Here is a 25088-nt window from a genome sequence, read left to right on the forward strand (position 1 = left end):
ATACCCCCCCTTTATACTTTTGGTGGTCCCCCTCACTTGTTGTGCCTTGGTTTGTGCAATCGCTCTCTCTTAAAAGCCATAAGTGCTGGCGGCATGGGAGGGTCTAGCCGTGAAAAAACCAACGTCCCATTAGACACTACTCTATGTACACATACACTTATTATGTCTCTTATTTATTTCTTCTTTACATTCTTTTATTCTATGCTTTCTTACACATATACTCCCAAATACACATACACTTTCCCTTACCACTATCATACATACCTTCACATTTCACTTACACATGTATACACACTATTGTGCAACTGCACATATCACTCTACCTTGATTTTAATTACAACACCTGACTTCTACTTTTCTAAAATGGGCGTTGGTTAAGGCAGTCTCTCCCTCTTAAAAGCCGCTCAGCAGTTGGCGGGGGAGGATCTAGCACAGAGTTGAAACCAAGGCACAGGAGATGTTTACACAAAGAATTGTTACTACAGAGAGGTAATGTACCTTGTTTACTATGATTAAAGATAAATAAGTTAGGGACCACCATGTGGGGTTTTACCTTGACGTGGTATGGTGGCTTATCAATATTATGATCATAACTTTGTAACAAAAAAACCCTGTTTCAAAATTACATGCACTGGCATATTTACTTGAATTACTTAGACAGGGCTTTATACTTTTTGAAATTATACTTTTTGAAATTGGCCTTAGGTGTGCATCCACAAACCCCCCCCATATTGAGGTATTTTTTAATACTTACATTTCCTATGAAGTCATCCTGGATAGGTGATTTTGGAAGGAGCTATTGCAAGGGGTTATTGGCACAAAAAATAAATACCATCAATGGTCACTAGAAGTTCTATTTAACTATTCAGGTAGGTGTTGGCTGAAACTAAAAAAAGGTGTGATGCAGTCAATATGGTACCATTGTGACAAGATCACACCTCTACACATCTCTACCTACCTGAATAGTTAAATGGAACCAATGTGATTGGATATCGGTGACTGTTTCTTTAAGGGGTTAAAGGCCTTGTAACCTTAGCTGCCTGGCAATTAAATAAGCCATAACTTTTTACTGGAGTGCTGCCTTCATCTGTATCACAGCTTAGGGCAGGGGCACACGGGCAGATTCGGGGCGCCTCTTCTTCTGGGCGACAATCTCCCCGAACTGCCTCCCGCCTGCTATAATGACAAAACTCCAGCGCAATGGCTTCAATTTCCGAAGTCGCCTCCCGAGGAAACTTCAGGCGACTTCGGAAATCGAAGAGCCGCGAGTGCATTGCTGCAGGTGATTTTTAATTTTAGCAGACGGAAGGCAGGGGGAAGGCAATTCGGAGAAGTGGCGATTAGTCGCAAGGTGACTAAATCTCCTCGAATCTGCCCGTGTGCCCCTGCCCTTAGACTGAAGCACAATGCTTTTTTTTGTAATTTCACCTTCCCCTGGGTCAGCTAGCAGATCAGGCTACTTTCACAAATTGTGTCAATATTAAATGCAAGTTTTTTTTCAACCTCATCTACTGTTATATTGTATTACTTTGAAAGTACAGTAAAGAGACAACTAGTGTTTTTTGCAAGGGAACCAAAATATATCTCAATCAACTCCACCATAGGCGTGCACTCCAACAACTTCTCAGACGCAGCGTAACATCAAAAAGTTAAGTTGTAATTAATGTGAAAGACTTACCTTTTTTAACTTACGCTGCGTCTGAGAAGTTGTTGGAGTGTACGCCTATGGTGGAGTCGATTGAAGTATTTCCCCTTAAGCTACGGGTTCGGGGCGCAGCACCCGGGCCTCAGACGACGAGCGGTGAGTGCTTCTGATCCTTACAAAGTGTATTTGATTAAGCAACGGGTTCGGGGTATAGACGCCCGAACCACAGCGCCGGCTTGGTGAGCGCTTGAACAGTAATTTTTAAATATAGCTATAACTATAATAATGAGCTATAGTAACCGAGCCGTTAACGAACTAATGGGATAAGCTGTAAGCACCTGTAGATTGTTAATTGGAGTGTTCATTTTTAAACCAAAATATATCTCTTGTGTTTTATGTGACCAATAAACATGGTTTAATGTTAAATCCAAGCATAAGTCCTGATTTCCAGTAATGTGGCTTTTTCTATAATTGTAATAATAAGAGAATGCTATGCATGTTATTTTCAAAATAGTCAGGAGTTCATCCATGGCAGTTGGAAAATAACTTAGTACTTAGCCATGCAGTCTGTGGTAGGGTTGCCCCCTGTACAGTTTTGACCCGGCGAGCCCGGTATTTTGAAAGGCTGCCTGGGTCAAAACTTCCTGCCTGGTTTTCCAAATTAGGTAAATGGGTCTTACTTTTTTACTTTTAAATAAGATGGGTGATAGTAAATCTCCCAAAGTGTGTGCTCATCTAGCCACACTTCTCACTTCTTGTTTCAGTGTATCAAAAAAATCGTCATCTGTGTATAGAATTGGTAAGAATTTCTTGACTACATTGACAATTTTTTTGATATTGTCTGCTATATCTTGTAATAAAGAGTATCTTATTATTATATTGTGTGTTGTATTCCTTCTTTTTTTGGGGCCAGCAGCGAGTCCCTATCCATATTCGCTGCTTTACAGTAAGCCATACCTCCCAACTGTCCCTTTTTCGGAGGGGCAGTCCCTCTATTGACAGCTCAACCCGCAGTCCCTCATTTGTACTGGAAAGTCCCTCTTTTCTCTGCACTGAACAGCCAGAAAAAGAAACAAAGTTTCTCACTTAATTGGCTTTTAGCAGAGAGCCCAGAACAGGTAACAGGTGCAAATAAGATACTTTGTAACAATTTTGAGACACAAAAACACAGTTTAGATAAGGAGAAATATTTTCAAACTCTAATAACCTGCCAAATTTTGTAAACCGAACATGGTAATTAGTGGGTGTGGCCACAGAAAGGGGTGTGGTCAAAAAATTGCTGCGCAATATATTGTGGAGTTGACCCTGTTCTCCTTGAGAAATAATCTCACATCTAGAAATTCAATCCCTGTTTGTGAGAAATTCAATCCCTGTTTGTGAGAAGTTATCTGTAAATCGTACATTCACATTTTTAGCATTGATTGTTTGCACAAACTCCTTAAATTCTTGCCTTCCTGTCCAGATACATAACAGATCATCGATTAAGCGAACATATCATTTCAGATACTTTCTCCAACCTGCAGCGATGTGGGTTTCCTTCCACCAACCCATATGAAGGCGAATTTTTATTTCGCTTGCGGCACAACGTGGAAATTCACCGCAAATTTGTGTCTGGCAAATTTATTCGCCCATCACTAGTGATGTGGCAAATGAGTTGAGTTGAATCTTACATGCATCAGAGAGTGGAATTTTATCAGAAAGGGTAAGGTGGCAGTGCAGGTCTGAATTCAATTTTCCCCAGGCTGGTGCATTTTTTTCCCAAATGGAGCAACAGCCCAGGGAAAGTAACAGGATTCACCTAGGTGGTATCATATTGCCACACCCCCAGTGAATATAGGTTTCTGTGTCCTTTAAGGAACTCAGATTAAAACAATCTGTTATATTTTACAGTATACATAAAACTCTTTATAAACAGGATGTAATATCTCAGTTCTTCCATTTTCATGCTCTTGCAAAAGCTTCTTTTCTTGTGGTGCATATTCATTCCTTGAGGATTTCTTCCCTTCGCTTGCCTGATTTATTTGCTGAACTTTGTCATGTTCTGTTGTCTTTGGTGCTTTCATCAAGAGTCATGGAATGCATGTCTCTTAGATATAAACCATTCCAGAAGAAAATCAGTAGCACAAGAGGTACACCCTGAAACCTTTTTTTTTTTAAAGGTATAGATAGTAATGAATAATGGTAAAAAAAAATATAGTTACTGGTATTGACCCAATTGTGCTGATTCAATCAGAAAACTATAAATGAATGCTCAAACCTATCCCTTGTTTCCATTGGAGCCGATTATCTTATAATGTGGTTTCTGCATGTACAGAGGACAAACTGCTTAGTGCAACTATAATAATATGTAATATATGTTACACATTTTAATTTTTTTTTGGACATTGAAGCCTTGCTTTGGCTAGTGCTAAAACAGATGAAGGGAGGGTCCCCCCCAGAAACCTTGACCGTGTAGTCTCTACTGGTGCAATAAATGGAGTCAATTCCCCTGAGCATTGTATACTGTATATAGCACAGTCTCTATTCTCTGCAGGTTGCGTTCACCACTATCCCAAATGATCTGTCCCTGTGATATTCTGTTACAGCAACAATGTTAATAACCAGCATGAATTATGCCTAATGAATTTCATCTGCAACATCTTATCCCACCGCAGCGATAATGCAATAATGGAATACATCTGCAGAACTGTCATTATATCAGCCATCTAGTATTTTTTTTGAAGAAAGACAGCCATGATTTCTACTGAAGGTGGTGGTTTGCATGGCCTGGTTCAGAACAGAGGGGTTCAAGGTAGTGCGGAAAGACAGGGGATGGTGGGAAAATATACAAATAGATAAACAGAATCACAATGTAAATCAGCCATCTGGCTAGTACACTACAGATCTCTACAACAGCTGCAAAGTCACAGGCTGGATATCCCTAATGTAAAGACAATTATTATACAAAGTTACATTATGAGACTTTTGCCAATTCCATTTCCTGGCTAAACTCTTGTCAGTAAGGGCCTAGGGCATATTCTCTTGGCCTAATCCTTAGCTGATGCAGAGGTGGAAGGGCACGGTGCAGATCAAAGCAATAATCGGCAACGGGTTGACAAAGGCAGACAATTACAGAGTTAAACACAGAATCACAATTAAATCAAGCCAAGGGATTATTCTTTGAGCCTAGAGAGCTAATTATCATGGTGCACCCCTGTCTATAACCTCCACATGTCAAAGTATTTTCTAAACTAAACATAATCACTCAAATGTGACATCCCCCCTGGCAATAGCTCCACATTCACAGGGGTTAATTTGGGTTGAGACCTCTGTTTTGAGCTATGAAAGTGAGCATATGAAACCGTGAGCCCTGGCGATCCCTATGGGATACTGTTGTTACATAAGTTAGTGTTTTCCCATTATCTTCATTAGCTTTTTACACATTTCTAAATGGCACTGTTTAGGTGGTAATTAAGACTTGGGAGTTTGCATAAAATGTATTTTTAAGAGACAGGAACTGTGGTGTTTTGTAGCTGTGTTTATTCTGACAACTAAAATGTGGCAACAAAATACCAGCAATCGGCTCAAGTTCATTTCCATTAAAGTAAATGGGAATCAAAAGACGAATGGCACAAGTGAGCAATAACTGCATGAAATTCAGAGGTTTCTATTTCTGTCTGTCATAAAGACCAAGGGGCAAATTCACTAAGAATCGAAGTTGCGCTAGTCGCAACTTCGCCGCTCTTCGCCGCACTTCGCCAGGCGAATTTTCGCCAGCGCTCCGCAAATTCACTAAAATCCGAAGTTGCGTACAGGGGTAGCGTAAGTTTGCGAAGTTGCGCTAGCGTTGATTCGCTATATAAAGCGAAGTTGCGCTGGCGAAGGCTAATTTGCATACAGCGCGAAATTCTAATTTCAATGGAGGAACACGTATCTGCACTACAAATGCCTAGAAAACCTTCAAATCAGCAAATAAAAATTTTATTTTGCCCTACACATGTGCCCACTGTCTAGGTAAGTTGCCATGAGTCAGGAAATGTAGGGGGGAGGAAGGGGAGCCCCAAAAATTTTTCGATCTTTTTCAGCCTATCAGCCAGAAAACACGCCAGCGTTTTTTGGGACTTAGAAAAAATTTTGACTTTTTTTGAAACAATCCCTATCTACTCTATTGCGCTTCGCCAGGTCTGAGGTGGCGAAGGATGTCTAGCGTAAAAGGAGCGTTCAGTACACTGCGCAAGTTAGTGATTTTGCGTAGTTCCGTCGCTAGCGAAAATTCGCCTGGCGTAAGGTTGCGAAGTAACACTAGCGAAACTACGCCAGCGTTCGTTAGTGAATTTGCGCAGTAGCGAAAATGCCAAACGCTAGCGAAATAACGCTAGCGTTCGGCGCTTCGCGCCTTAGTGAATTTGCCCCCAATAGTCCTATCTCTTAAGGCAACCAGTGTACTGGTATTGTGTGGGACTCATTTACATATGCCCCAGATGTGCAGGATAATGTGCAAAAATGTGCCTGTTTTTTGTACTTTGCACCTTACCTGAGAAAAATCACAGCTACAAAACCATATTTGCATTGCCCTAAAAGTGCCATGGTTTTGTTTGCTCTGCTTTCATTTATCTTGTTATCTCCTCCAGTCTGCAGCTTGCATTGAGGACTATGCCACATATGGACAACTGTTGCTTCAAATTCTCCCAAATTGCATAACAGAGACAGAATGTCTAGAAGCAAAGTTAGTGGGACATATTGCATTTTGTATTTGTAATCTCAACCAAACAAGGTCTGCATCTTGGTCATAAATCTACTAGTACTATGTTTTTTTAATAGCAACCCAATGTCCAGAGGCATTGCATCCTTTTGTTAGCACTAAAGTGCTATCAATAGATGTCACAGCAAAGCACTATACCAATTTCCACAGACACAAGCACCCCACAATCTCCATAATACTTACAGTCAATTTTATCACCTGATCTTCCACTCGCCTGTAAGTTCTGTAAGGATTTTTGGGCTCATCAACAGTTAATGGAGAAGCCACCTCCACTTTGTATCATAGACACACAGGGGTCTGATACATGTAGTTCCTCAATAAACTACCATTGACGTTATTGAAAAGCTCTCCAGTTATCTCCATAATATTTACTTTAGGGGCAGTTAAATAATTTGGTAAAGGAATAAAGCAGGGCTGTCCAACTGCAGGTCCACAAAGTAAACGTGTCCACAAAAATACTGACCCTCCCATCGCTGACACAGCAATTACGGTAACTAAAAATAAACTTGTGAAATAAAAGTGTTCTCTCCAACATTGCATCATGACTTTTTACTTTTGTCACCAACAGAACTGATTTTACTTCTTTAGGAAAACAATGTGTAATTAGAGAAGTGCTGGAAATATCATTACATCGAAAGAATGGGATAGGTGAATGTACATGGCAATACAGGGGAGCCTGGTTATCAGTTTAGAAAACGAATTTTAAAGTGACTGCACCAGAGACTGATTGGGCAGAACGATTGGGAGGTACAGCATGAATACAGCCCCAGGCTCATTTAGAGAAGTGCTGATGAGAAAGCTTTACATTTTATAGTTTTATTCTGTTAATATGGTTTCTTACTTTGGCAGGTTAATAAGTGAGTTGAAGCTCAAGTTAAAGGGATACTGTCATGGGAATTTTCTTTTTCAAAATGCATGCTCCAGCAGAATTCTGCACTGATTTCTGTTTCTCAAAAGAGCAAACAGATTTATTTATATTTAATTTTGAAATCTGACATGGGGCTAGACATTTTGTCTGTTTCCCAGAAACCCCCAGTCATGTGACTTGTTCTCTGATAAACGTCAGTTACTCTTTACTGCTGCACTGCAAGTTGGAGTGATATCACCCCCTCCCTTTCCCCCCCAGCAGCCTAACAACAGAACAATGGGAAGGTAACCAGATAACAGCTCCTTAACACAAGATAACAGCTGCCTGGTAGATCTAAGAACAACACTCAATAGTAAAATCCAGGTCCCACTGGAACACATTCAGTTACATTGAGTAGGAGAAACAACAGCATGCCAGAAAGCAGTTCCATCCTAAAGTGCTGGCTCTTTCTGAAAGCACATGACCAGGCAAAATGACCTGAGATGGCTGCCTACATACCAATATTATAAATGTAAAAAAAAATACACTTGCTGGTTCAGGAATTACATTTTATATTGTAGAGTGGATTATTTGCAGTGTAAACAGTGTAATGTAGAAATAAAAAATACATTGTAAAAATCATGACAGAATCCCTTTAAAGAAAAGGTCAATGACAAAGCCCCTGTTAATCTGTTCAGTAGCTATATTGTTTTCAATGGGATAGATCCCCAAGCCCAAGAAGGCATTTCACATCAGGCATTGGGAAGGAAGGGGATTCAGCTGTATACTGTATATGTAATAGAAGGGCACTCATCTGGAATCTACTTAACTCTTCCTCTTCTTTATAATCAGGAAATGGTTTCAGATTTGTCCAGGGTTTGTAATGCCAGGAAATGTTTCTGTTTTCAAACAAGCTATATCGCTTAAAGGGGAAGAAAAGAAAAAAGATAAGAAAACAAAATCTGATCCATGTTTATCCGATCAGTCTCAATTTGTCCCACACCTCATGTGGAGGTCACTGGGGAGCTGTGCCATCTGCTTATCTCATCATCCTGCATTCCAGGGATACTGACTGCAATTCCCACTGGGATGCGGAATAACAACATCTTAGGGCTCCTATTTTATTATTGATTTCCCACCTTGATGTCCTTAGTTTCTGTATACACTTGCCAGGCCTAAATCATTCATATTATGTTCACTGAATGATTCCCACATGCACTCCCCACCCATATAGATAACATTGTAAAATTGCTTGCAGGGCATGTTATAGTTCAGATATCTGGATACACTCACATATATTTACATTCATCCGTCTGTGGCCTTCGTTGGATCATTCCTCTATGTCTGGAGCATGACACATTTTATATTTTCACACACTGTGGCCAAATACTGTACATTCTCAGATTATTTATTTATTTTTTAAATTGACTTTCCACACTTAGGGGCCGATTCACTAAATTTGAGTGAAGGATTCGAAGTAAAAAAAACTTTGAATTTCGAAGTATTTTTTGGGCTACTTCGACCATCGAATGGGCTACTTCGACCTTCGACTACGAATCGAAGGATTCGAAGTAAAAATCGTTCGACTATTCGACCATTCGATAGTCGAAGTACTGTCTCTTTAAAAAAAACTTCCACCCCCTAGTTCGCTATCTAAAAGCTACCGAAGTCAATGTTAGCCTATGGGGAAGGTCCCCATAGGCTTACCTAACTTTTTTTGATCGAAGGATATTCCTTCGATCGTTGGATTTAAATCCTTCGAATCGTTCGATTCGAAGGATTTAATCGTTCGATCGAAGGAATAATCCTTCAATCGTACGATTGCAGTATTTGCGCTAAATCCTTCGACTTCGATATTCGAAGTCGCAGGATTTCAATTCCTAGTCGAATATCGAGGGTTAATTAACCCTCAATATTCGACCCTTAGTGAATCAGCCCCTAAATGTAAAACAAGGAAAGATATTGTGGATACAATGTGGATAGAAATTGGAACAAACAAGAGGAAAAAGGTGCTCCAGAATATCAATACAAAAAGCTCACTAAGTATATCCAGTGGTCCAGGTGCACCAGCCCCAGACCCTCAGCTTCAGTTAGCGGCAATCCCGCATGTACAGAAAAAGCAGGGCTAACTGGCACTCAAAAGAATCAGTTTTTTTTTGTATTAAGTTATATTTATTAGTAGAAATTAAAAATTACACATCTTCATGGGCCCTACGCGTTTCGTACCTTAAGGGCACTTAGTCACTATGGGCCCATAGAGATGTGTAATTTTTAATTTCTACTAATAAATATAATTTTTTTCTGGCCCTGTGGATTCATTTGAGTGCCGCTTAGCCCTGCTTTTTCTATCTGTCCAATGTGGATACACACTGCGCCACACTTTCTGAGCAAAACAGTGGATAATATTAGAGAGCACCTTCTACCTATCTCCTTCTGAATGAATTAAAATAATTTATAATAAAACTGAATGTAACAAGAATAAACTGACATCTTTTTACCCTAACCTCGCCCTGAGCAGGTCCCTCCTGCCAATTGATATTTGTATGTATGTTTTTATGCTTTATGGATAAAACTTTTTATGGCAGGATATAATGGCATTTTATAATTATGTGTTATTAATAATACAGGTATGGGATTCCTCATCTGGAAACCCATTATCCAGAATGAAGCTCCAAACTACTGGAAGGCTATCTCCCATATACTCCATTTTAATCAAGTAATTTCCATTTTTAAAAGTGATTTCCTTTTTCTCTGTAATAATAAAACAGTACCTTGTACTTGATCCAAACTAAGATATAATTAATCCTAAAACCAACCTACTGAGTTTAATTCATATTTAAATTATTTTTAGTAGACAATATATGGAGATAAATTATTTTTTGCTATGGAAAGATCCTTTATCCACAAAACTCCAGGTCTTGCGCATTTTGGAAAATAGATCCCATACTTGTAATAATAATCTCTTGTGAGCAGGGCCCTCTTATCCTATATTTATTCTGCAATTCTTGTTAAATAATCTTTAAGACTCATGTTTGTTATAAATGAATGTAATGTGCTGCGTAACTTGCTGCCGCTATATACACCAAATGATGATGATAATAATAATAACATTCACCATTTTCTATGGTGCCTTTAAACCTGTTTAATTTGAAAGTGGTTTTGGGAAGTCTTTGACTTCCCTTTCCTTTTCAAATCACATTAATTCGGCTGTCAGAACAGCTTTCTCTTCACAAGCAGCTACTACAATATGCTCTGATCCTGGCTAGGCAATTGTAATCAGCTACTTAACGACCTGTCAGATTCCTACCTCTGCTTCTTCAGTCTTGTTTTAATCTCTGCTGTAACATTATGGTTCTCTGTTAAGCAAAGAATCTTTCTCTTTCATACCCATTCATCCCTTGCCAACTCATTATGTCTCTTTATTTATTCCTCTATATGTTCCTAGGGATCTACTTTTTTTCTTACACTCACAGACTTATTACTCCACCCGCTGCCATCTCTCTTGCTTTTCCTTATCTATGGAATTCCATCGACAAATTTCTTTGTAAGGAGAACTTCTAGGTCCTCTTTGAAACTAAATGTAAATCCTATCTCTTTGTGCATGGACATAAACTTTTTGCTTCATAACAAGAAAGTCACCATGTGTATCAAAAAGAAAATGGTAGGAGCAACTGCATTACCATCATATAAATATATCATTTGGAATATTGGTATATTACAGAGCTCTTTAAGTGGATTCAAATCAGGAGTATGTGGGAGACTTTGTTTAAATGTTATTGTAGGTAAAACAAAGGTTACTGAAGAAAAGGGTTCCTTCTTCAAATCAATTTACACCAACAACCATTCCTACCCTTAGGGCTTTAGCACACGGCAGATTCGGGGAGATTTAGTCATCTTGCGACTAATCGCCTCTTTTTCGGGCGACAATCTCCCCAAACTGCCTTCCCCCTACTACAATGAAAAATCGCCTGCGGCAATGCACTTGCAGTGCTTTGATTTCCAAAATCTCAAGAAGTTTGTTTCCTTGTGAGGCAACTTCGGGCGACTTCGGAAATCAAAGCGTCGAGAGTGCATTGCCGCAGGCGATTTTTCATTTTAGCAGGCGGAGGCAGGGGGAAGGCAGTTCGGGGAGATTGTCCCCAGAAGAAAAGGCGATTAGTCACCAGACGACTAAATCTCCCCGTATCTGCCTGGTACTAAAGCCCTAAAGAGCTGCAAAATAAAAGAGCCAAAAATTAATTTGTTCTGCAGATAAGACTAATGGCTGATACCTTTTGAAGGAAACGTATGTTAGCAATAAATAAAAGCCCTTTGTAATGTATTGGCACACCAACAATACAGTATATCTGATTTAGTATGTGTGGTTCTCTTATCAGTGTGAAGAACCCAACAAAAGTATAGTAATGTCTCCCCAAGGATAAGAAGCCCAGGTTCAGAATAGAAAATATTTGCCTGACAAATATTACAAGCTTTTTATATGCAAGATTGTAATATTTGTCAGGCAAATATTTTCTATTCTGAACCTGGTCTTCTTATCCTTGGGGAGACATTACTATACATTTGTCGGGTTCTTGTAAGCTTTGTAAACAAGAGAAATGACAATGAAACCTCTGTTAACACAGTCAGTTTCTAGATATGCCCAACAAAAGGCATTTGAAACTCCCAGGTTGTCAACCTGCTATGAAATACAACCCACAGCATTCTTCCTCAGCCATATACACTGGGAGTCTCGGTTCAACAGGAGCTGGAGAGTCACAGGTTGGTCATTACTTTATATTTATAGCACAAAGAACATCATAAGCCAAAACAATTGTGCAAGTTAACAAAAACAACATTAAACTTGATTCAAAAAAATACAAACACAACTAGGAAAGCTTATTATACCCAATGGTTACAATATTAATTGTCAATCTTTAAAATACTGAATTGGTAAGGGAGAAAAAAACAATGTGCATAGGGATAAAATGGATCACAAAGAGGAAAAGGTATGTGCATGAGTACATGTGATTAGGGGTGATGAGATAAAAGGTGTGGAGTGTGATACTGGTTTAGTTACCTTCAGGAATCAGCAGGTAGCATTTACTGGTTGCTGTGGTTAACCAGACCAGAGCAAGCTTTGCACCATTTATTACATTACCTTCTGTTAAGGCAGTTACACAGTTCTAATCTGTGGACATCGGTAGTATAGGAAGCAGGGCAACAGTTAGGGAAAAAGGGGCCCTGGGCAATAATTCAAGGTTGGAGCCCCATAATTACACAAGGACATTCTAATACCAGTATGGAATTGGCTTCTGGATGGCCATCAAATAAGAATAAAAGGAAAATCAGTGATGGGCAATATTTGTCCCTCCAGCTGTTGTTCAACTACAACAAGCACTGTCCAACAGAGCCTGCTGTTGTAAATGCTAGATGTTGTAGTTCAAAAAGTGGGCTAGTGGGCCATAAAATGACACCCCTGATGTAAACACACAGAAAATCTATTATTTTGGCTACAGGGCCCCACTAAGGCAAGGGTCTTTACTCTACAACAATCGATAGGAAGCAACTCTGGCTTGGGGCTCCTTTCCAGCTGAGACACTTTGTTCTATTGAGGGCTAAATGACTTCTCCACTACAGGTCAGGTCAACAGGACAGCAAAGGACACCCCCACGCCGAAACCCAGATTTAGGTAAAAATTAAGTGGCATTTTAGTAGTCAGCAGGTGTATCAAATACAGGAGACAATGATAAGAGAAAGTTTGATTCGGGGACACTGCAGAAGTCAACCTCTTTGCCTACTTTTTAATGATCACAGCCCAAGAGTTCCATTCGTAGTGTGATACGCTCGTGCCAAGACTGTGGCAGCACGCGCACAAAACGGGCGGAGAATGGCACATCAAAGAGGTTCTTTTTGTGGGAGTAGTTGTCAGTGTTTCCGAGGAAGATCTGCAAAAGAATAAAGAGTAATGCACATTATGTGATTCACTTTAGTATTACAGGCGGTCCATTGGGGAACACAAAATAGATATCCTCACAGTCGTTTGCACACATCTGCCCATATATAGAGGTTAAACAGCTGGTATGAAGTGAAAATACAATCATTTTTATAGGTTTGTTTTACTTTAATACAATGGGATGAAAGGGGCAGCAATGCTTAAATGTTACTGGGAGCAGAAATACTTAAAGCTCACTGGAATCACATTACGCAAATACTGCTTTTACTTCATTAAAGGTGATCTCCAACCTTTTGAGATATCGGTAGTTTTTTTTAGTGTGCTCCCTGAACCTAACATTTCTTATAGCTTCAAACAACTCAGCCATGCTTGCTTGTCAGTAATACATTGACAATTTCTAACTCATGCTGGAATCTGTCTCTGAAATTTGAGATTCTCATCATAACGGGTTTGTTTGCAGCTAGGGTCACACCTGACCGCTATTTTACTGGCCTGGCTGGTAAAAATGATGGCTGATCCCAATGTTATTAATAGGGAAAAAAGATAAATATATAGGAAGGTCGGTATTTTTTTCCAGAAAAGGTGGCAACTCTAGTTGCAGCTGAAAGAAAATATTTGGTTAGAGACCTCACAAATTTCTCATTAAAATATACAAACAACTGTGAACAAATGTTTTTTTTAATTATGAAACATCCAGTACAGTTCTTGAATCACCTGGATTTTGCTACATTGTTTTAGGAGTCAGAACCAGCAGTCCAGAGACTATAAAGATCCAAATAGATATTACTTTAATATATTTATAAATAAGTATTAAAACCACTGAACATTTGTAATCAATGGATATTGGACAGCCGCTTGTGATTGATTACATTTTAATTATTAAAAATAATTTTGGGTGGATATTTCCTTTAAAAAGTAAACAGGTTGTTGCTTCTTACTTTAGACTGTTTACAAGGGCCAAATCAGGAACAGTAGCATTTTTAAAATAAAAAGATATGATTACATCCATTACTGGTTTCTGCTCAACAACACCTGCCCTGGGCATAGGAAACAAGAACATACCAAGAACATAGTTTCCAATAGGACGAGTTCTTATACACTGGTGTGCAAAGTCATCTGTTACTTCACAGGGGCAAATTCACTAAACGCTGAAGCGCCTAACGCTAGCGTGAATTCGCCAGCGTTGGGCATTTTCGTTAATTCGCAGATTCACTAACGAACACTGGCGTAACTTCGCTAGTGTTACTTCGCACCCTTACGCCTGGCGAATTTGCGCAACGGACGTAACTACGCAAATTCACTTAAGCGCGAATGATTCTGAACGCTACCTTTTACGCCAGACTTCCTTCGCCACCTCAGACCAGGCGAAGTGCAATAGAGTAGATAGGGATTGCTTCAACAAAAGTTAAAATTTTTTCTAAGTCCCAAAAAACGCTGGCGTTTTTTCATTTTTTATGGGTGATAGGTTGAAAAAGATTGAAAACATTTTTGGGGCTACCCTCCTTCCCCCCTACATTTCCTAACTCATGGCAACTTAACTATACAGTGGGCACATGTGTAGGGCAAAATAAAAATTTTATTTGATGTTTTGAAGGTTTCTCAGGCTTGTGTAGTGCTGCTACGAATACTTCCATTGAAAATTGAATTTGGCGCTGTATGCAAATCGCTAGCGTAGTAGGTGAATTAACGCTAGCGCAACTTCGCAACCTTACGCTACCCCTGAGCGCAACTTCGGATTTTGCTGACTACGATTGTGTGTGTCCCACACAGTGTTTATGGAATATGGCAGCAAGTGAAATGCAAGACTGAATGTTTAAATGGATAGATCAGATTTAAGCTGGCAACAGCAAATGTCCCCCCCCCCAGCAGCCTTTTAGAGGAAACAGAGGCTGTAATTCCAGGAACTAGCTTTCTGACAGCAGATAAAGCTATGAAAGTGGCTACATGGATGTCCGGCTAGCACCGATCCACTTGTTTGGCCAATCGGCTATGTGAGCAGACTTGAACAGAAGAAAGAGAATGTGTCCCAGGTTACTTCCCTATACACACACGAACTCAAGGGGAGGCAATGGCCAGATTTTCTGGTCACATGGCTTTACCAAGTTCCGATGGTACTGCAGTGCAGTCTGATAAACTGTCTCATTAGGGGCCCAAGCACTCAATAATAGTATAGTAGAAAGACCGAAATATGCAGAATTACCCCTGCTTTGTTTGGTCCTATTACTTTTCCTCTGTTCAGCTTTTCTCCCTTTAAATGTGCAGCTTTAAATTATAATAAATACCTTATCTACTTTTGTCCTGCTATCTTTGTAAATCTTCCAGGTGTTGCCATCGTCGCTGTAAGCCACTTTGAAGGACTCCACATACTGAATACTTCCAAAGTCCTTTGCACCCTGTGTAATAATTCCAGTGATCTTCTTAGGAATGTGGAGGTCAATCTGCCGAGGAAAGTCACAGACATTGATAAGGAATACAGTATGTAAGTGTGTGTGTCTCCAGCTTTTCAGAATGTTATACATTAATCCAGATGCCAAAAGAATTTTAGGTATGTTTTGTAAAGGATTGATTTATTTAAACAGGGTCATAATTGCACAGATTGGGTCAGGCAGTTTGGACAATCCTGGCAGTACTGCATAAGCATCTGTTCATGTGTGGCCAATTCAGGGGGTACTTTTTGACAGACTTTCAAGTATTAAAATAACAGATTCATGACAATTTCATTCTAAAGCCGCTTTAAAACATCATGTATTGGTGTAAAGTAAAGGTGCCAGCAAAAGAAGATATTTGGAATGACCATTGCAATCTGAAGGTCAAACAAGGGACAGGAATCAAAAAGGGCAATGGAGACAACCTGGCAAAAGCAGTCCCGGCAAACAGGAGCACTTAAGGTTATAACCCCATGGAAAGAGAAATGTAAAGGAGTCAGTAGCCAACAGGCCACAGTTTGGAATGGAACAACTCAACTGCCACATTGATAACATCTGTTTCTAAGCTGAGACAGCATTCCGGGCATCCCTTACTGACAAAAGTGTTTGCTTTGGGAGAAAGAGGAGAAAGAAAAGAATTTATATGCAAAATAAACCATATTTCTAAGTAGAACTGTATGTTACTTTGTTTTATAACATTTACAACATACTGTTCTGAATATGTATCTAATCATGAATGGGGGGGTTACAATGCTGTACTTCGCCTCTACCAGTTAAACCTCATCTATATTCATAATAAAACAGTGTCTTCTAGTGGCCAATCTAAAGCCCTTTGTATTACAGACGTTACTGAAGAAAAAATGTTAATGATTCACTTCTACTGTGATGGCTCTTGAGCCAGTTATATTGACCCACGGAAGTCATTCAATTGGTTCTACTAAACATTATATCTCTCAATAAATAGCTCTGATTGTACCCACAACTGTGTTCCCTGTAATAGTCAGGGGAGCGGTTTTTGGGCTAACACCCACTGCTGGGTAAGGTATGGGAGCACCTTATCCTTACATGTACTAGAACCTACATACCATTATGACTGTTTCCCATTAGTATTGGATCATATTCAAGGTTGGACAAACGTCTATTTACAAAGATAAAGAATTGATCCTTCAAATAAGAGCAGAGTGAGCATTGCTGAGATGGTTTAGACCAAACATGCATGTGGAAATGTATCAGTCCATTTTCAATGCTATGGATAATAAGTTAGGAGAGGATAAAAGCTGTCAGGAAGCTGTAGGACTGTATGAGCAAGTATCAGGGAATTTAAGCATGGCCCAACAAAAACACATGGACTGCCAAAGAGACAAATAAGCCTGACACCATGATAATACCACAGTGAAACAGCTAGTAGTTATGCATCATCAACTGCCAATGATACAGCAAGCAACCACACGCCATCAGCTGAGAAACGAGAAGTCAGCAGCCATGGTGCAGTAACCTACAAATTAGCTCAACCAGGCAATCCTCAACCAATTCACTCCCATTGGCTTTGTTTTCCTTTAGTTATTTTGGTATTTATGCATGAGATATTTCCCTTTAATGGATCTACAGCTCCTTCCTGTTTCCTGCAGGTTCCATTTATTTATGAGTGAAAGGAGACATTGCATTCTTCACTATGTTATATCTAAAGTTCTCCACCTTACAATAGATGGAGCAGAGCAGCAATTATATGTAGTCCCCAAAAACATTATTCTTTCCTAAACCTGATGAAGGGTTCCATGGACCGGCATTGAGTTACAGCACCCTGTGAGGTCGTTTTGAGTATTCAGACTTAGGTTTGCAATATAGCAGCCCATATACGAACACATAAGCACATATACATATGAGATTTAAGAGAAGACAAACAGTATAAACCCCCTTTCAAACAAGATAACTATATTAAGTAATATCTAATGAGGATAACCAATTTTCTATTCTTTTGGTTTTTCTATTTTATTGGCACTGTTCCCACTCCCAAATTCTTCTACATACAGTGGCTTTTTTTTTTTTTAAATCCAATGGTTTATTAATACATTAAGAAGCATGCTCGGGCCAAGGGTAGCGTTTTTCACCCACATCAATTTGCCCCTTAGTCTAACAGCCTAAAACAGCGCAGATCATCATTTCTCCACCTGTTTTTCTCTATGATGATACTCCTTACACTTTTATTTTCTTCTATATCGCTCTGGCATGTGCCTGCTACTGGGGCAGATTTTGCCTCTTGAGTGGAAGCGGTTCTCAGTGACAGACTGATGCCATAGAAGTCAGTTGAATAATGTATAGGAGGTACTGGAGAAAACACCATGGTTAATATTAGCCCTGAGTATGATAAAGATATGATCAGCAACCAATATCCCTCAACTGTCCCCCACCATACTTTGTAGAGTTTATCAATCTAGCTAATCTAATTCTAGTAATATTCTAGTAATATAGCTAATCTAATTCTAGTAATATTCTAGTAATCTAGCTAATCTAATTCTAGGAATATTCTAGTAATCTAGCTAATCTAATTCTAGGAATATTCTAGTAATCTACCATAGCTAATATAATTCTAGTAATAAAATATTCACCCATTCTGAACAACTAATCTCCTACTACTGACACACAGTAATGCAGAGGGAATGTAAATAAACGTGAAAATATTGATATGGGAGCACCATCCATCAAGAAACAAAAGATGGTGTGCAGAGTCAATAGTATTAACATATATGAAAAAAGAGAAGAAAAAGATTGGCCCATGTAATTGCACCTACCCATCTATTACTTCCGAGAATTCATACGTAACAATTACAACTTAACTTTTAATCTTTATTTAAAACAGGGTCCAAACTGGTTTGAAGGGGTAGACCAAATTCGTGTTTCGAGTACAGCAAAACATACTGGTTAGGCAGGTGATTTACTCTATTTACAGTCTTTACCTAGAACCACTTGCCTCTAGTCATTCCGACCCCCTTGCCTTTTACTACATTTTAATTTATTTTTCCTGGACCCTGTTTTAAATAAGGATTAAAAGCTACGTATTAATTATTACATAGGAGTTCTCAGAAGTAATAGATGGGTAGGTGCAATAACATGAGCCAATCTTTTTCTTCTCTTTTTCAGGAATGAAAATAAAACAAGGAAGCAGTGAAGTTTGTATTATATATCATATCTACCAAAATTTTGGAATGAGTGGAGTGGCATGAAGAGCGCAAATTATTTTTTGGACACGCTCACTTTGTGGCCACACCCCCTAATTACCACATCCATTATACAAAATTTGGCAGGTTAATATAAGTATGAACATTTCTGTGTGTTATTACAGTTTTGCTAATGAAGGTGACTTGCCCTTTAAACTACAAATCACAGTTTCCCAGTTTTACCAGAGACCTGTATCTTAAATTGTTAAAAAGTATCTATTCTGGGCTCTCTGCCAAAAGCCAATTAACTTTTAGAAACTTTGTATGTTTTTCTGGAGGTTCAGTGCAGGAGATCAAAGAGAAAGGCAGGACATTTCAGTAACAGACCCAGGACTGTCAAAATCGGGACTGTCCTGCTCAAAATGGGACAGTTGGGAGGTATGTGATATTATATATACATTTTATGTTATATAAAATGTATTCAATAATATAATAAAAAAGTATTTATTGGTGAGCCTCATTGCTGTTCGAACTGCTCTGCTGGTAGTCCACCTCTGTGTGCCAGTGTCCCTTTAGGCTTACGGCACAGCAGTTTGCAATGTTTTACCTGCACAAACTGACACAAATGGTTTGTCTACCCCTGTGTTGGTATTTTGCATGGATATCACTCAGCAGGCAGCTTTGGGAGTTTGACTACAGATATAAAATACCAAGAAACCCTAAAATAATCATGTGCTATAAGAATTTATATACAAAAGAAATGACCAAATATTAGGGCAACCAAACAAATAACTGTAGTTACAACATTTTTCAAAATTACATAAAATATATCCAAATGGATATAACAATCAATTCCCATGAAAAGAACTGCAACACTGATTACTTGCAAAAGGCAGAGCATTCTCCTCTATCATCTAATAAAACAGTGCCCTCTACTGGCCATGTTATAAAATCAGTCCAAACATCAATGAGGGTCCCCCGTTTTTGCTTTGCATAAACATCATACAAAGTATTATGTTCAGTGAATATACATAGATGGACATCATGATATCTCTTAATACAACAAAGAAGCTCACGTCACTATGTACTAGGGATGCACCGAAACCACTATTTTGGGATACGAGCGAATCCCAAATCCTTTGTGAAAGAATTAGGCGAATACTGAACTGAATCCTCATTTGTATATGCAAATTAGATGAAGGAGGGGTTACAGAGAACCACACTCTGTGTAAGTAGTTAAAACATTTATTTGCTTCCTTGTGAGACAAAAAGTCACGTGATTTTAAAGATTTGGATTTGGTTCAGCCAAGCACTTTGGCTTAAAATTGTTGAATCCTGGCCAAATCCCATACCGAATCCTGGATTCTGTGCATACTTACTATGTACCAAGAACTCCAACATAAATCACATGAAAGCACCACCCAAAAATCATAGCAGAGAAATGGTCCATGGGAATCTGCACTTACAAGGCAAGTTCTGTAAAGGTCCATTGATATCAGTGGCATGTGGTATGTGCTCAAGGTAAATGGATTCCATATTCCCTATACAGACCTGTGCTCTGATGTAGCAACAATTAAGAGGGGTGGAAAGGATGAATCTGCCTCTATACTATAGATGCACCAAATCCAGGATCCGGTTCGGGATTCGGCAAGGATTCTGCCTTTTTCAGCAGCTGAATCCTTCTGCCCGGCCGAACCAAATCCGAATTTGCATATGCAAATTAGGGACGGGGAGGGAAATCGCACAAGGAAGTAAAACATTTTCCCCTTCCCACCCCTATTTGCATATGCAAATTAGGATTCGGGGGTTCGGCCGAATCCAAAATAGTGGATTCGGTGCATCCCTACTCTATACCATCCTAAACTGGAGGGTGTGGGTATAATGTTAATTGCTGATGCCTGGATTCTCCACCCTGGTGGAACTTCAGGAGACAGTACGCATACAATTGGGACCAGATTTGGAAGATGCCAAAGCAGAAGGAAGATAAATAGCCCTATTCTCTTGGTTATAGTAAATAAAAAAAGGACAATTATCCCTTCACGTTTTTATAGTGGTCCCACCCATTCATTAGCATACGCATGTTTTACTGCAGCATTATGCAATAACTTGATTGGCACTAATGTAATGTATGACAATAAAAAAGGATTGTGTCAGTCTATAGAAAATGGTACACATATGGAGATCATCATAAGAAAACCACAGCAGAAAAAGTTCCTCTTATTATTGTTGGGGGGGCGGGGGTGGGCGTTGAATAGCATGCGAATAGTATAATACAGTATTCTGAGGCAGGAATGCTGAGAGAGAATTTATATTTTATGCTATAATAGAGTTTAACATGATACATCTTCAAAGGCAGAACTGGGTTACCAAAACAAAAAATACCACAGACTTTGGAATACAAAGTAACAAGGACCCACTTTGTTCTGGTCCAGTAACTAATAACAACCAAACAGATGTTTGAAACGTTCTAATGCTCTAGATTGGTTACTGGAACAGGCAAACAGATATGATCCTTGTGTCTGTATCTTGTGTCCGGGTGTTTTCCAGGTCAGGGAATAGTGCACAAGCAGAATACCAATTTTTATCTTTCTTAGTTCTCCTTATCCGCTTGCCTCTTTGCCTGAACAAACTCCAAGATGGTCATGCATTCCAGCCATCTTGGACTTTTGTTTTCCGAGGAGTAGGGATTGGAGAAGAACTGAAGTAGGGTACCACAGGACATTTAAACAACAATACAGAACAATGTAATCCATTAATGCAGCTGGGTTAAGCAGTGCCCATTACTTTAGTAGGTGGCAGTATTATCTTTAAGAGAAAATATAACCCCCCCCCAGGGAGCTTATTCAATTGGGCTTATGTAGAAAGGATGCATAAACACTATAGGACTATCTTCTAGAGATAAACTTTTTTTTCACAGATTGAAAGGAAACCATGACAGTCAGCCTGTGTTTAGGTGTGCCAGTCCACTCCATTTAGCCTCAAGGATTGATCATCCCCTCCCTCACCCTGTTCCATTGTGAAGAGATGAATTATGGGACTTAAAGGCCCACTGTTTCCAGAGAATCTGATCAACTTGAAAACTATAGAAAACAGAGGGGCTTCAAGCCCCAGAATTCATCACTTCACAATGGAACAAGTTAAGCCTGTGAGCCTAATGGATATTGGCAAACGGTTCAACAGAGCAACATGGTTTCCTTTAATCAGGAATATAAGGTATGTTAATGCAAAATAAATTTGTATTTATTGTTTGCCGTTTACATATTATCTAAGCAATTATACATAGGCTTAACTGATTGATCTCATATTAAAAAGAGGTATATATTTCCTTTAAAGTACATACACACAAGATAAATCACTAGCCTCTATTTCCCATGCTAAAAAATGCACAAGCTATGAAAATGAAACATGTAAATGTGTTTTTTTTACTCAGTAGTAAAAATGTATATAAAAAACAATAAAACAAATGAAAGGAGTTAATAAACAATAGATATCCCCTTACCTGCAACCACTGTTCCTGGTTATTCTCAAGTGCAGTCCAAGCATTGGTCTTGCCAATCTTGTCCAAACGGGCATAGTGTGGGTACCATGTAAAGGCATCAACACCCCAGGTCTGGTAAACACTGGATGCTGTTATTTGCTTATCAGAAACCATGTGTGCTTTCATTCCGAGAGGGTCAGAGCAACCTACCATGTTGAAATAGACTGTAACACAGCAGTTCATAGAAAGGTGGGAGAGAGGACAGTGCTCAGCATCACAAGCCACAGCAAGCAAACACATATGTAAAGCAGTATCGGACACAAACAGTAAAGGGGACTACAAGCAAGACTTTATTTGTATTTAAGATGTAGCTACTCTCAGCAAATTAAAGGGAATATCAACCCCAAAAATAATGTTTCGCCTAATAAAAGAAAACATAATTCTGGTGAAATGCTAGTGGTGCTGCTATTCAAAAAGGGATCCCGTACTCAGCCTAAAATCTATAGGCCAGTTAGTCTGACATCAGTGGTAGGAATGCTTTTATAAGGAGTGTTAAGGGATAAGATACTGAACTTCATTGCAAATCATAATACTATGAGTTTGTGCCAGCATGGTTTTATGCATAATAGATCTTGCCAGAATAACTTAATTTCCTTTCATTGGAAGGTGAGCAGGAACATCAACTCTGGGAAGAAACTGGATGTGATTTAGACTGGGCAGTAAACTGGAAAATGAGGTTCAATGCTGAAACTTTAGTAACAATAATATAAATGCAAGTTATACACTAAATGGCAGTGTGTTGGGAGTTTCCTTAACTGAGAAGGGTCGTTGGTTTTTCTGGATAACAAGTTGTCTAATTCTGGGCAGTATCATTCTGTGGCCACTAAATCAAATAAAGTTCTGTCTTGCATATAAAAGGGCATCAAGGGACGAAAACTCAATCTTGCCTCTTTATAGTAGGGATGCAACGAATCCAGGATTCAGTTCCGTATTCGGGCACGATTCGGCCATTTTCAGCAGGATTTGGCCGAATCCTTGTGCCTGGCTGAACCAAATCCTTCAAATCAAGTGCGACTCTATTTTTCCTTCCTCCTCACTCATTTGCATATGCAAATTAGGGTTTGGTCGAATCTTTCACGAAGGATTCGGGGGTTTGGCCGAATCCAAAAGTGGATTCGGTGCATCCCTACTTTATAGATCTCTGTGTGCAGTGCAGTTTTGGACTCCAGTCCTTTAGAGGGATATAAATGAATTGGGGAGAGTGCAGAGACTAAGTGCAACTAAACTGGTTCAAGGGATGGAAGACTTAAATTATGAAGGTAGACTGTCAAGGTTGGGGTTGTTTTTTCTGGGGAAAAAAGATGCTTGTGAGGGGACATGATTACCCTTTAAAAGTATATTAGGGGACATGATAGACAAATAGCAGAGGACCTTTATACCCATAAAGAGGATCACCGTACCAGAGGCCACCCCTTCAGACTAGAGGTAAAAAAAACTTTAATTTGGAGCAGTGTAGGGGGTTCTTCACAGTGAAGACAGTGAGGTTGTGGAATGCACTGCTGGGTGATGTTGTGATGGCTGATTCAGTTAATGCCTTTAAGAGTGGCTTCGTTGATTTCTTGGACAGACATAATATCCAAGGCTATGGGGATACTTAAATCTATATTTAGTATAGATATGGGTATATATAGTTTATGTGAATGTATGGAGGGGTCAGTCTGTGTATGTATGGATGGGTGCTGGGTTTCATTTGGAGGGACAGAACTTGATGGTCTTTTTTCAACACGATTTAACTATATGTAACTATGTTAGCAACTTTGCAATTTATGTTCATTAAAAATGTTCTATGGTTTTTAGGTTATTTGTATATGTATTGCTATTGAAAGCCGTGTTTGTCTGTCCCTTTCTATTCTCTGCCCTGGTGGCTCAGACTGTGGATACAATGTAAGACAAGGCAGCTGATTAAAAGACCTCTCTTTGCAAAATTGTTTAAAAAAATAACCAGGAGTTAAGCTAATGCTACTTTCAAAAGCAAATAAATGTAAAAATACATGTATATTAGAAAGTTGCTTGCAATTATGCTTACTTTTATTAGGTATATTTTTAATTTGGGGTTGACTAGCGTTTTAAACATGAATATACACAAATATAAAGTTGCCAATATCCAGGTCATTTTTTTTTTTGTCAGTTAGACCAGAAAAAGTTGCCTAGCCTGTACAAATGAGCTGTCTATCACCAGCAGATAAATCAGATTTATGGCATCCTCACCTTGCTTTTAACTCATATATTAGATCTAGGAAATCACTTCTGAAAGAATGTGCATTACAGCAAATGCTGCTCAGAACAAACTTTGCAATATCTTTGTGTGCCATTAGGTGGTGACACTGGACAAAGCTACAGTATATACAACAATGCTTTTAAAGAAGCTTAAATTCATGGAGTAAATGTGCAAAGCCAAACCGGGTGCAAAGCATTAGACTGGCAATTATACGATGAACTTATTACCACTTGCTTCACAGCCATACAGCTCAAAGCGAAGAGTACAGGCAACACGGCATGTCACAGGGAATATACGGATGAACTGGGCAGAGATTGGTGGGCTGAACAGGTTTGCCTTCCTTCCATCATTGTCTATGTTTGCAGGAAACAGCTAGAACAAAAGAAAATACAGACAAAGTATTAAAGGGGTTATTTAAAGTCCCAGATCATCAATACATTTCAATTCTGCACCAATAAAAAAATATTTTTGTAAAATAATCTTTCATAATTTTCAGTTTTTCATAATGATGCCTCTCCCCTAACATCATCTTTCTCTGCAGCTAATCTTCTGATGTGACAGCTATGGGATTAAAGACTGACAGTGC

At 39.1% G+C, this 25088-nt stretch overlaps 1 protein-coding gene across 5 annotated transcripts in view; it reads right to left on the reverse strand.

Annotated features, from left to right (window-relative positions):
- Nucleotides 1-7791: 7791 nt before the first annotated feature.
- mfge8.S (milk fat globule-EGF factor 8 protein S homeolog) overlaps nucleotides 7792-25088 on the reverse strand; it is a 40780-nt gene continuing 23483 nt past the window's right edge. The window contains exons 7-11 of one of the 5 annotated variants that reach the window (XM_018254322.2): nucleotides 24730-24874; nucleotides 22246-22448; nucleotides 15448-15606; nucleotides 13011-13157; nucleotides 7792-8155 (exon numbers count right to left, since the gene is read on the reverse strand). In XM_018254322.2, coding sequence (XP_018109811.1) covers nucleotides 13014-13157; nucleotides 15448-15606; nucleotides 22246-22448; nucleotides 24730-24874 — 651 coding nt within the window. In that variant the 3' untranslated portion in view covers nucleotides 7792-8155; nucleotides 13011-13013. 5 annotated transcript variants of the gene reach the window in all.

This window comes from Xenopus laevis, chromosome 3S (assembly GCF_017654675.1).
Source record: "Xenopus laevis strain J_2021 chromosome 3S, Xenopus_laevis_v10.1, whole genome shotgun sequence".
Lineage (NCBI taxonomy): Eukaryota > Metazoa > Chordata > Amphibia > Anura > Pipidae > Xenopus > Xenopus laevis.